This window comes from Arabidopsis lyrata (genome assembly GCF_000004255.2).
Source record: "Arabidopsis lyrata subsp. lyrata unplaced genomic scaffold ARALYscaffold_5, whole genome shotgun sequence".
Taxonomy (NCBI): Eukaryota; Viridiplantae; Streptophyta; class Magnoliopsida; order Brassicales; family Brassicaceae; genus Arabidopsis; species Arabidopsis lyrata.
The window spans coordinates 3,229,339-3,241,551 of record NW_003302551.1 but is presented as its reverse complement, the minus strand read 5'-3'; the positions used below and the strand labels follow the sequence as shown (position 1 = coordinate 3,241,551).

Sequence of the window (12,213 nt, the reverse complement as noted above, 5' to 3'; positions counted from 1 at the left end):
CTCCTCTTTAAATTCTCTATAACCGGTACACAACCCGTTAAAATTTGCCATAAAAAGTGACGTATCCTTGGTGGACATTGTACTTTCCAAGTGTTAGCCTTTAACTTAATGAGATCTGGCCCAATGAAATAGGAGCTAGACTCTGACTTATCCAACCTTGCGGTATGATACCCCGACTTAACTGAATATTTGCCGGATTTTGTAAAGTGCCAACCCAAAGTATCCTCCTTGTGTATCGCTCCCACTGGTAGGGCACTAATTAATTCGACTTCATCCTAGTCAAAGATCGCCTTAAGGAGATCAATGTTCCAAAAATTCGACCGGCGGTCGATTAACATGTTTACTTTAAGAGATGGATCCATAATAGATCCATTACTTTTTGCTGGTCTCGGGAATTGAGCTAGAATCCATGGATCCTCCCAAACTGAGATAGAAGTCCCAGATCCGACTCTTTTAATAAGTCCTTTTTTAACCATAGATCTAGCTGAGCATATACTCCGCCACCCATACGATGGGGAATAAGACTTTATATTTTCCAATGGGTTGGATTTCCGATAATACCGCCCTTTAAAAATCCTTGCAAAGAGAGAATCTGGAACCGTGATTAATCGCCATAATTGTTTAGCAAGTAATGCCGAGTTAAAATCATCTACGTTCCGAAATCCTATCCCTCCTTCCATTTTACTAGTACACAATTTATCCCAGGCCATCCAATGCATGCCTCTGGATTCACCATTCGAGCTCCACCAGAAATTAGCAACTGCACTGGTAAGTTTAGAAGTGATTGTTTTCGGTAGTCTGAAGCACGATATCACATAAGTTGGTAATGCCGCAGCTACCGATTTAATCATCACTTCTTTCCCACCTTTAGATAAAAATTTTGCCGACCATCCGTTAATTCTTATCTGTAATCTGTCTCAGACGAAAGAGAAAAGTTTCGTCTTGGAGCCACCTAGACTTTCTGCAAACCGAGATAAGAACCCATACCACCGATGGTAGTGATACCTAAAGTAGATCTAATCTCCTCCTTAACATCTTCAAACTACCTTATGTCCAAACTGAATCGAAGATTTCGAGTAGTTAATTTGTTGTCCCGAGACCGCTTCATACTGCTTTAAAATCCCCAAAATTACCCCGCACTGATCCTTATTAGCCTTACAAAAGAAAAGGCTATCATCCGCAAACAACAAGTGAGTAACCGGAGGGCATGCATTTGCTACTTTTATACCCGTAATTAATTTCTCCCGTTCAGCTTTCCGTATGTTCGCAATTAGTACTTCTGTACAAAGAATGAATAGATAAGGAGAAAGCGGATCTCCTTGTCGTAATCCTCTCTCTGGAATTATTAGACCACGAGGTTGTCCGTTAATGAGAACCTTGTATTGGACTGTAGTGATACACCACATTATCCAACTAATCCATTTTTCACGGAAACTCAATCTGTTCAAAACCTTTTCAACGAAAATCTATTCCACCCTATCATAAGCCTTACTCATATCCGTTTTTATAGCCATGAATTTTCCTTTACAGGATGGGTTAGTTCTTAGCCCATGGAACATCTCTTGTGCAATAAGAATGTTATCCGAGATTAACCGCCCTTCAACAAAAGCCGATTGTGTTTCCGAGATCAGTTTTGGTAAAACCGTCTTTAGTCTTTGACAAAGAATCTTCGATATAATCTTGTAACCAACATTGCAGAGACTAATAGGTCGTAACTCCGTCATCCTGGTCGGTCTTTCCGTTTTTGGAATTAGACAAATGTTTGTCGTATTCAACCGTTTATCAAAAATCTCATCCTCTAGGAAAGAATTAACCAAGCATAAAAGATCTACTTTAATGGTAGTCCAAGCTTTTTGAAAAAACAAAGCTGTCATACCATCTGGCCCGGGAGCCTTCTCCGGGTGCATCATAAATAGAGCTGCTCTCACTTCTCCCTCCGTTGTCGGAGCTATTAAAAAATCATTAATCTGATCTGTAATCAGCCTTTGTACTTCTTCCAACATATCCTCAAATTCCTCGGGTTTTGTCGTAGTAAATAACGTCTGAAAGTAAGAAACCGCAATATTTTGAACCTCTTTATCCTCCGTTGACCAGATCCCATTCTCATCGTGTAAACCCGTAATTCGATTCCTCGCCCGTCTCTGTTTCGTTAGAGCGTGAAAGTATTTCGAATTATTGTCTCCTAATTGCAGCAAAGAGCTTCTACTTTTCTGATGCCAATATAATTCCTCATCCCTATAAGCCTCTTTCAACCGAATTGTTAAATCCGTAATCTCCACCCGTGATCGACTCTCATCTCGCTGCGCCGCGGATAGTTGTGATTTTAAATCCTCAATTGTTTGTCGACCATATGGGGTCAGCTCCCGTCGCCATTTCGATATTGCTCGCCGACAATTGGTCAATTTTTCCACAAATTTCCCATCTCCTGGCTCAGTATCAAAATTCCAACCAGTTTCAATTGTCTCCAATAACCCTTCTTTTCCTATCCACCTTTTGTCAAACCTGAAACTTTGCGACTCCAACATTTGTAACTTTAAAATCTAAATAACGTTCTATTTCCTTAATTTTAAAACTTGAATATATTTTCTCATTTTTTGTTTTTCATTGCCTCTAGTCGTCTACGGCTCTACTCTTAACTATTTTTTTGGTCGAAAATAATAATTATTGATTAAGAATTGAATAAGTCATGGAACAATTTGCTCTGTCGTTCAAGGAGAAGGATTAGAATATGTAGAATAATAATAGTTACAAGAGTTACAACCATGTTCCTACCAAAAAAAAGAGTTACAACCATGTTTAGTTAGAAAGGATAAAACACCCAAAATCAATCCGAAACAAAATTTCATTTAACAAACATATATGTTTTGCCATTACTAGTTTACTACGGCTATTTTTTAATGATAATAAACACACAAATGAAAACCAAGATTTTATAACCTTGACAATACATAAAGCTCAGAATTTTGAACCGGTTAAACATACTATAACTCAACATCGAAAACCAATGCGAATTTAAAAACAGAGTGAAATAAGACGTTTATAACACTTGGTTGCATGTGTTATCAGTTTCTTTGAACACAAGTTGGCACTTGGCATCGAAGCCATGACCACATTTTCCAATCCTTCACCTTCGTAATGTGTGTAAGTTACATTCGAACACAAGCTGGCATGAATTTGAAGTCCTGACCACACTTTCCAATTCCTCCACCATCTCAAGATTCTCAACCATGTCTTGAGAATTGTTCTCTTCATAGATTTTTCTGGTGAAAGTTGCTTTCTTCAAACGATTTGAGTTCCTTAGGATGTATTTGGCCACCACCTTTTCATCTTCTCCAAGCTTTTTGCAGCCTTTCCACATGAATGTCTCGAGATGAAACAACAAACATCCAGGAACATTCTTTGGTTGATCCCAATTCCTATTGGCTAAATGATTGTTTTCACCAGACCATTCCTGAGACCAACGAAGGAGAAACACAGTGTATGCTATTATTAGATCCATCACAAAATTGTAAACCAACTTGGAACAGATGAACATTGCTTACACCAATGAGCTTGAGGACTTTCAATTTAGGAGAACTATCGAGCATCAACAAAAGTAGATTCCACCACTCTGCTTTATTTGTATATAGCTCCAAAGATACCAACTGATAGAAGATGCTACCAGTTGGAAACTTAATCTATACAGGAGGCAATATTAGCACAAAAACAATGTGACAGCAACAAGTACACAATCAATTGCAAGAAAACTTTACCTCCAAGGGTGATAAAGCCAAGGAAAGACGTTTGACTGAAGTGAGGGATTCGAGAAGCTTCTCATTGATTATCTTGGAGACATTCATAATAGTTGCCTCCACCAACTCCGGCGCATTCTCAATCATACAAAACTCAAGAGCCTTAAACCCGTAAATCTTCAAGTATTTCAAAGAAGGAGCATTTATCACATAACCACCATGCCCTTTTGCATCATTTGCATCAACAACTGTTAGTCTCTGTAACGATGGCACTGCAATAGTGAAAGTCTCCATATCCGGTACTTCTTGATACAGTACCAAATTTTCAAGATTAGGGCAACCAGATAAAAGGTTAAGAAATGTTTCATCTTCTTTGTAGTCCACATAGTCAAGATGCAGAGTTCTAAGAGACTTCAGACAAACCTGAGCAGGGACATCAACGAGGACCCAACTCCTGAGTGTCAAGCTCTCTAGTGTTTCACAATTATACAAGCTTGTAGGAAATGTGAAAGACCCTTTCTCAGATATAACATGGAGTACCAAATCACGCACATGGCGTGCGTATGCAATTCCAATCCACATCCCAACATCAGCAGCACGACACTTGCCAACCTTAAAATCGAGATGCAAACTCTCAAGAACAGGAGCTTTATTGGAAAGCAAAAGCCTGCAAACAATCTCTGAGTATGTCTCGTGTTCACTTTGAAAGTTTTCATAATCAAACTTGAGTTTGGGCACCAGCTTCCAGAGAGACCTCCATGGTTTAGACAAAACACTAGTGGATACAACATCTTTTACTGGAAGTAAAGACAGTATGTGCAGAAGCAGAGCTTCAGGCAAGTCACTGATCCTGTCCTCATTCACACCACTTCCATTTCTCAAACTAAGAAAAAGAAAGAAAAAAAACATGAATCAATTGGTTTGGAACTAACAATTTAAGAGAACCCTAGAACAGTTGATAGAAATAGGATTCAGAGAGATAACAATTGTTCATAAAACATACCATCGTTTCATTGTCGTTGATAGAGACAAAGATTGGGCAAAAATCGAAGTGAAGAAGACCAGCTCGGTTCAATTGCTGTTTCAACTCCAAACCAATAGAAAACGAATCAATTCAAATCGGAGTTCGACCAGTAAGAGAGATAACGGCGGTGAGAAAAACCGGGAGACTTTACAGCGGAACTTAGGGTTTCAGAGGAGGCGGAGCTGAGTGGGTCATTTTATAATCACAATTTTTACTTGGGCCGGATGAGAGATTTATTTACCGATACAAACCGGATGAAAACCAAACATCCCGCAATTTCGATTTTGCATAATTCTGGGTTTTTCTTTTAACGTCTGGATTTATTATTTATTGCAAATTATGAGAACTGTTACATAGACGATTCTACAACGGACAATTCCTTCCAACCCTTATTAGATCCACGACAGACGACACCTTCTTCACCTTCTTCTTCATACTTACCTCTTTCACCTCCTTCTTTATGCTCTTGATGGACACTTCCCTCTCTGCATAGAATCCTGGCGAACGGCTATAATTGTACATCGCTGGAGATCTCCTGCACACTTGTCTCCAATAATCTGCAAATTTATTAATAAATCGCAGTGTCTGGGACTCGAACCCCAGACCTCTGGCTGTAGAAGCATTAATTAACCCTTGTTCAACCAATGTGCCAAAGGTGTAGAAGCATAATTCCGGTTTAAAGGTATTTTTAAAAAATTCTAAATTCTCTTTTCTCTAATTCATCTACACTCATATCATTCTCTGTTTTTGTTCTCCCGTCATAATTATTTTACTTAAATATCTTTTAATTTTTGTTTGGTTTATTGAAATCCAAGAAAATCTTTTGTTGTTGGAATGTTTTGGATTTTCAAGGATTCAAAAAATGTCGTACATCAAATCGTCAATGAGAAGTTTTACCAAATCTGAAACCGCAAATATTCAAAATCCAAACAACAGTCTCTTTTTTAATTATCCATTGAATGTCTCAGCTTAAAATTTGATTACCAACATCAAACTCTCAACTAAGTCAGGAAATTTTGTCTGGTCTTTCCAAATCAGTTAAAGTAACAGAATAGTAAAGATAAGCTGTGATAACAAATATTCTCCCAAACATATAAGTTTCATTCATATGAACACAAGCCGACATGAATTCGAAGCCCTGACCACGCTTTTGAGCTCCTCAACCATCTCAACTCTCTTGTCCGAGCTAATTTCAATTTTGGAGAAAGTAGCCTTTTCCAAACACCTTGCGTTCCTTAGGATATATTTCGCCACCTCTATCTCATCTTCTAGTTTCCCTTCGTAATATGTCCACACAAATGTTTCGAGGTGGAACAACAAACATTCAGGAACATTCTTTGGTTGATTCCATTTCGGCCAAGGCCTCCATTCCTGAGACAAATGACGAAGGAACACAAAATAAATAATTTAGATCATCAAACCCAAAACTGAGCTGGAAACATTGTTGAAAGATGAACTTACTATCTTGAAACCGATGAGCTTGAGGAATTGTAAATTAGGAGAAGTATCGAGCATGTGCGTAAGTAGATTCCACCAATCAGTTTTATACGCAGATGTGGACGTCGAATTCACACACTCAAATACTTGTTTATTTAGTGGGGAAGATTATTCTTGAGGACAAATATCAAATATATAAAAAGCTGTTAATTGCTATGGAAATGGCTATAGTATATTTGCTAGACAAATTGCCTGTCCCTTACATGGCCTTTTGCCCTTATATTTATACTAACAAACGACATTTAATTCCAAATTGAATACAATTATTCTCTCTTAAATGCGTCCGTTTCAGTCTTCGAGTTTAATGCTTTAAACGTTCGAATTTGAATTGACTCTGATCTTCATGGGCCTCGCCCTTCAGCCCAAATAATATCGAGCCGAACTACCCGCGACTTCAACTCCGTTCTCATCCCGAGATGCAGCCATTTCGATCTCTCTTTGCGGTGTAACCACCTCGCCCATGCCTTTGGCCTGAGGATCTAACGGGCCTTATCCCTCGTGGGCTTCTCTTCCACCTATGTGGCAATCTTTGGTTGATCCCAAACCATCCGTGTGGGATCCGACACCAACAGCAGATAGCTCCAAATGTGTCAAGTGATAAAAGGTACTACGGATAGGAGGAAGTGTAATCTATACATGAAGGCAATATTAGTAGAGAAACAATGCAATAACAAGTACCTCGATTTAATCACAGGAAAACCTTACCTCCAAGGGTGATGATACCTTCAAGGAAAGACGTTGGACTGAAGCAAGGGATCCAAGCATGCTCTCAAAGACTTTACGAGACACATCAATAATACTTGCCTCCAGCAGCTCAGGTGTATTGTCAATTATACAAAACCCATCATCTACTAAAGTACCTTCAATCTTCAATTATTTCAAGGAAGGAGCATTTATCACAAAGACAGTAAACTCTTCATCATACTCAACAATAAGTATTAGCCTCTGCAAGGATGGTACCGCAATAGTAAAAGTCTTCACATTAAATTCTGTAGATTGATGAATCACCAAATTAATTTTCCAGGCTAATACAACCAGATAAAAGGTTAACAACTGATTCATCGGTTTTGAACTCCATTTTGTGATGGTGTAGAGTTCTAAGAGACTTGAGCCAAACCGGAAAAGGGACATCTATAAGAATGTGATGACTGAGTTCCAAGGTCTCTAGAGTTTCACATTTATACAAACTTGTAGGAAATCTCAACAAATTCCCACAGTAAACTTCGAGTACCAACTGACGCAGTTGGCTTCCAAACGCGATTCCCATCAATATCCCTATATCCATAATAAAGGCATTATCAAAGTTCATTACGAGATGCATACTCTGTAGAACAGGAGCTTGATGTGAAAACAAGCACTTGCTGACATTATATCAAAACCTCTCAAAATCATTTGTGGCATTGTAGATAAACTCAAGACTCGGAACCATCTTCCAAAGAAACCTCCATGGTTTAGCCAAAACACTCATGGCAACAACTTCTTTTGTTGGAAGTAAGGATAATATCTGCAGAAGCAAAGCTTCAGGCAACTGACTGATCATGTCCTCATTGCTCCAACTTTTACTGTAAAACAAAAAAGCCCCAAAATTCAGGAAACAAAAGAACACGAATTGGTTTGGAGCTTACATTTAAAGAGCAGTTCATAAAAGACACATACCATCGTTTCATTGTCGTTGATAGAGACAAAAATTGAGAAAGATTCCAAGTGAAGTAGATCAATTCGCTGCTGATATTATCGCTGTTTCAAACGCAGACGCATCGCAAATACTACAAACCAAACTCGTGCTCTTCTATAGAGAACGAATCAGAGATTATACGGCGGTGAGAAAAACCGGTAGACTATCTTACAGCGGAAGTTAGGGTTGCGAGTGGGTCATTTTATTATACAAATGCTGTTGAGAGATTTATTCACGAATACAAAACCGGATGATAACCGACCATCCCTCCAATTCGATTTTGTATAATTTCGGTTTAATGTTTTTGAGTTTTCTCTTGTAAATAAATGACATTTATTTATTTTTTCATCATCAAATATTCAAAATCCAAACAAAAATCTCTAAAATGAATATTCATACGTTGAATGCCTCAGCTTAAAATTCGGTGAACAAATATGTTTAAAATTGGTTAACAAATATGTTACAACATCAAACTCTCAACCAAATCAGAAATTTTTGGATGGTCTCAACTAAAGTAACAGAACAGTAAAGATTAGTTGTGATATAAGATTCATTTGAACACGAGCTGACATGAATTCGAAGCCCTGACCACACTTTTGAGCTCCTCAACCATCTCAACTCTTTTGCTCGGTTTAATTTCAATTTTGGAGAAAGTTGCCTTTTTCAAACGCCTTGCGTTCCTTAGGATATATTTCGCCACTTCTATCTCATCTTCTACTCTTGCTTCATAACATGTCCACAAAAATGTTTCGAGGTGGAGCAACAAACATTCCGGAACATTCTTCGGTTTATTCCATCTCCCCCAAAGGCCCTTATTTTTAACATTTTCCCATTCCTGAGACCAACGGAGGAAACACAAAATATATCACATATAAATTAGATCATCAAACCCAAACTGAGCTGGAAACATTGTTGAAAGATGAACTTACTATCTTGAAACCGGTGAGCTTGAGGACTAGTAAATTAGGAGACGTATCGAACATGAGCGTAAGTAGATTCCACCACTCAGTTCTAAATGTATATAGCTCCAAATATGCCAACTGATAAAAGATACTACCGGTAGGAAATGTAATCTACACATGAGGCAATATTAGTAGATGTAAATCTATACATGAAGGCAATATTAGTAGAGAAACAATTCAATAACAATTAACTCAATCAATCACATGATAATCTTACCTCCAAGGGTGATAACTTCAAGGAAAGACGTTTGACTGAAGTGATTGATCCCAGAATGTTCTCATAGGATGCTTCATCGATAACAATCTTTGCCTCCACCAGCTCAGACGCATTCTCAATCATACAATATCTGCCTCCACCATAACACCCATCAATCTTCAAGTATTTCAATGAAGGAGCATTTATCTCAAAGACAGAATCATCAATTTCATCAATAAGTGTTAGCCTCTGTAAGGATGGCACTGCAATAGTGAAAGTCTTCACAATGTCATATCCACAACGATTAACCATCATCATCATCATCTCTCAGACTTGCCTCCACTAACTCAGGTGTATTCTCAATCAGACAAGTGGTATCATCTAAAACCCCATCAAACTTCAAGTATTTCAAAGAAGGAGCATTTATCACATAGACCGAGTCTTCATCATCATTTTCAGCAGTAAGTGTTAGCCTCTGCAAGGATGGCACCGCAATAGTGAAAGTCTTCACATCAGCTTGTTCAAGTCGATGAACCACCAAATTTTCCAGGCTAATACAACCAGATAAAAGGTTAAGAACAGATTCATCGTCTTTGTACCCCACCCCGTCTAGGTCTAGAGTTCTAAGGGAATTTAAACAAACCGGAGAAGGGACATCAATAATAATATTTTGACCGAGTATCAATGTCTCTAGTGATTCGCAGTTACACAAGCTAAAAGGAAATCTAAACAACTCTTGGCTGCCGTAAACATAGAGTACCAACTCACGCACATGGAGTCCAAACGCAATTCCCACCAATATCCCAATAACCATATTAGAGAAAACATGAGAATTCATTTCGAGATGCAAACTCTGTAGAACCGGAGCTTGATGTGAAAGCAAACATCTGCTGATATTATCTGAAAACATCCGTCCATCAAACTCAAGTCTCGGCACCATCTTCCAAAGGGACCGCCATCTTTTGGACAAAACACTTGTGGCTCTGACATCTTTTGTTGGAAGTAAAGACAATATCTCCAGAAGCAAAGCTTCAGGCAATTCACTGATCCTATCATTATTGCGAAAACTTTGACCACAACTCTTCCTGTAAATAAAAAAAAAAAGTCCCAAAATTCAATAACACCAAGTTAGTTCGGAGCTTAGTGTTAAAGAAACCCGTAGAACAGTTCATAGAAGAAATTAAACATACCATCGTTTCATTGTCATCGACAGCAATCAAAGTGAAATAAAATCTCCTCTTGAATTATTATTATTCCTTCCCCAGTACTATCGCATTTACAAACACTGTTTCAATCTCCCTCAAACGCAGACGCATCGCAACATTCCAAACGCTAGCTCTTCGATGGAGACTAACTCAATTCCTAGTGATCTTAAAATCCAGCTGCGTTAAGGCAGGACGAAGAAGTTCGACCGCTGTGAAAATCGACGGCGGCGGTGAGGAGACAAAAACTGACGTTGGGGTTTCAGAAGATACTGAGCGGAGGCGGAATGTGGAAAACGAAACGATGATGGATCGGTCAAAATTATCCACTTGCGTCTTTAAACCGGATTTTGTAGTTCCGGTTCGACATCTTTTTTTTTTTTTTTTTTTTCGGCAAATCAAATATATTGATATCAAAAAGTGTTTACAAGATACACAATCATTTCTAAACATCTTTACGCAAATACAGAAAATTATTACAATCGTTCCGGTTCGACATCATCCCGTTTACTTGTGAACTTAAAAATTGGTAAGTTCGGAGAAATTACAGTGCCGATTTTGGTCTAATTTTGGTAATTTGTATTTAATTGCAGTAATTTCAATGATGTGTAGCATAAATATTTTGTAATTTCGTAAATTTAAATTCTGTAACTAGTAATTAATTAACTCTTGTATCAACGAGTTAATTTCGACCTCTTTGCTATAAGTAAAAAAAGTAATTATCTTCTTCCAAGAGAGTCTCTGTTAAACTCTTCATCATTCATCAGTCTCTGTTACTTGCTGCAAATCTCCACAAGTAGCCAGGGACTGAACATGAGGCCTCGTGGGATAAAGAACACGCCTACACGAGCACGAGTCAACATAAAAAAAAAAAAAAACACTAGGAAGACATTTTGAATGGTCTTTCCAATCTAACAGCCTATCAAAAGTTAACTATGAGAACAAAGCCTCTCCAAATATATAAGTTTTATTCAAACACAAGCTGACATGAATTTGAAGCCCTGACCACACTTTCTAACTCCTAGACCATCTCAACTCTCTCTTTCGAGTTAATTTCAATTTTGGAGAAAACTGCTTCTTTCAAACGACTTGCGTTCCTTGGGATGTACTTCGCCACCTCTTTCTCACCTTCTAGTTTCCCTTGGTAACATGTCCACACGAATATTTCGAGGTGGAGCAACAAACATTCAGGAACATTCGCGATATGTGATAGATGCTCCTTCAGTCGCAACCCAAATCCTGAGGGAGGCAAAAACACGGCAGAATTTTACGGCTAACGTTAGGGTCTAGGAAGGAAGAAGAGGACGAAGAAGTCGGTACGGTAGAGATCGGAATAAGAAAGCTTTGGGCCTACTCGGAGGGTCCGAATAAGTCTAATATTGGCTGACGTGCCATGCACGCGTTACAGTTAATTAGAACGAATTTTCGTAATTAACCATTTTTCTTTTTCTTTTTCTTTTTCTCTTAAGAGTGGAAAGTAAGACCATCTCCATTAAAGGAGAGATTCTATCTTAATATAATATTAATGTTTCTAATTTAATCTAATTGAATAATTAAATGATTTATTATATTTTAGATTCAATGCAAAACATTTGAGTTCACTTCAGAGACGTTAACTTTTTTATTCATTCTATTTTTTTTAACAAATCAAAATCTGCCACTAAATAAAAAATTAAAATTATCCATATAAATAAAAAAATTAATAGAAATCATTAAAATAAATTATATAACAATATACGTTAAAGTTTATATGTCGATTTGAGTTTAGAAGAAAGGAGTTAGAATTTAATATTACAATTATAAACAAAGTTATATATCTGTTTGATTTTATAAGAGATGATTGGAGTTTAGATTTTACAACTAAACGAGATTAAATGTTGGTTTAGTTTTATAAAGAAGAGTTCGAGTTTAAATTTTACAATTAAA

The 12,213-nt window shown here is 37.6% G+C and overlaps 3 protein-coding genes across 4 annotated transcripts; all 3 read right to left on the bottom strand.

The window, feature by feature from the left end:
- Nucleotides 1–2,877: 2,877 nt before the first annotated feature.
- On the bottom strand, nt 2,878–5,052 carry LOC110228392 (F-box/LRR-repeat protein At3g26922-like). 2 transcript variants are annotated; one of them, XM_021025748.1, is made up of 4 exons: nt 4,735–5,052; nt 3,753–4,614; nt 3,543–3,677; nt 2,878–3,451 (listed from the first exon to the last, which is right to left on the bottom strand). In XM_021025748.1, the coding sequence occupies exons 1-4, from the start codon at nt 4,743–4,745 to the stop codon at nt 3,125–3,127; spliced, it is 1,335 nt and encodes a 444-aa protein (XP_020881407.1). In that variant the 5' UTR covers nt 4,746–5,052; the 3' UTR covers nt 2,878–3,124. The 2 variants fall into 2 exon arrangements, with proteins under 2 accessions (XP_020881407.1, XP_020881408.1); XM_021025749.1 differs by lacking the exon at nt 3,543–3,677.
- Nucleotides 5,053–5,859: 807 nt separating this feature from the next.
- On the bottom strand, nt 5,860–7,688 carry LOC110228657 (F-box/FBD/LRR-repeat protein At3g26920-like). Its single transcript, XM_021026601.1, is given in 6 exon segments — nt 5,860–6,135; nt 6,220–6,310; nt 6,830–6,882; nt 6,958–6,995; nt 7,113–7,269; nt 7,271–7,688. Coding segments are annotated over 6 exon segments (918 nt in total). The 5' UTR covers nt 7,574–7,688.
- A 614-nt stretch (nt 7,689–8,302) lies between these two features.
- On the bottom strand, nt 8,303–10,731 carry LOC110228730 (F-box/FBD/LRR-repeat protein At3g26920-like). The gene is made up of 5 exons (XM_021026859.1): nt 10,276–10,731; nt 9,391–10,170; nt 9,107–9,185; nt 8,857–9,000; nt 8,303–8,762 (listed from the first exon to the last, which is right to left on the bottom strand). The coding sequence occupies exons 1-5, from the start codon at nt 10,290–10,292 to the stop codon at nt 8,478–8,480; spliced, it is 1,305 nt and encodes a 434-aa protein (XP_020882518.1). The 5' UTR covers nt 10,293–10,731; the 3' UTR covers nt 8,303–8,477.
- Nucleotides 10,732–12,213: the final 1,482 nt, after the last annotated feature.

Excerpts from the sequence above, each read along its gene's own strand:
- LOC110228392 (XM_021025748.1), bottom strand. Across the intron at positions 3,678-3,752 it reads TGGCTTTATCACCCTTGGAG|ATTAAGTTTCCAACTGGTAG; the intron begins GTAAAGTTTTCT and ends CCTCCTGTATAG. Across the intron at positions 3,452-3,542 it reads AAGTCCTCAAGCTCATTGGT|GAATGGTCTGGTGAAAACAA; the intron begins GTAAGCAATGTT and ends CGTTGGTCTCAG.
- LOC110228730 (XM_021026859.1), bottom strand. Across the intron at positions 9,001-9,106 it reads TGAAGTTATCACCCTTGGAG|ATTACATTTCCTACCGGTAG; the intron begins GTAAGATTATCA and ends CCTCATGTGTAG. Across the intron at positions 8,763-8,856 it reads AGCTCACCGGTTTCAAGATA|GAATGGGAAAATGTTAAAAA; the intron begins GTAAGTTCATCT and ends CGTTGGTCTCAG.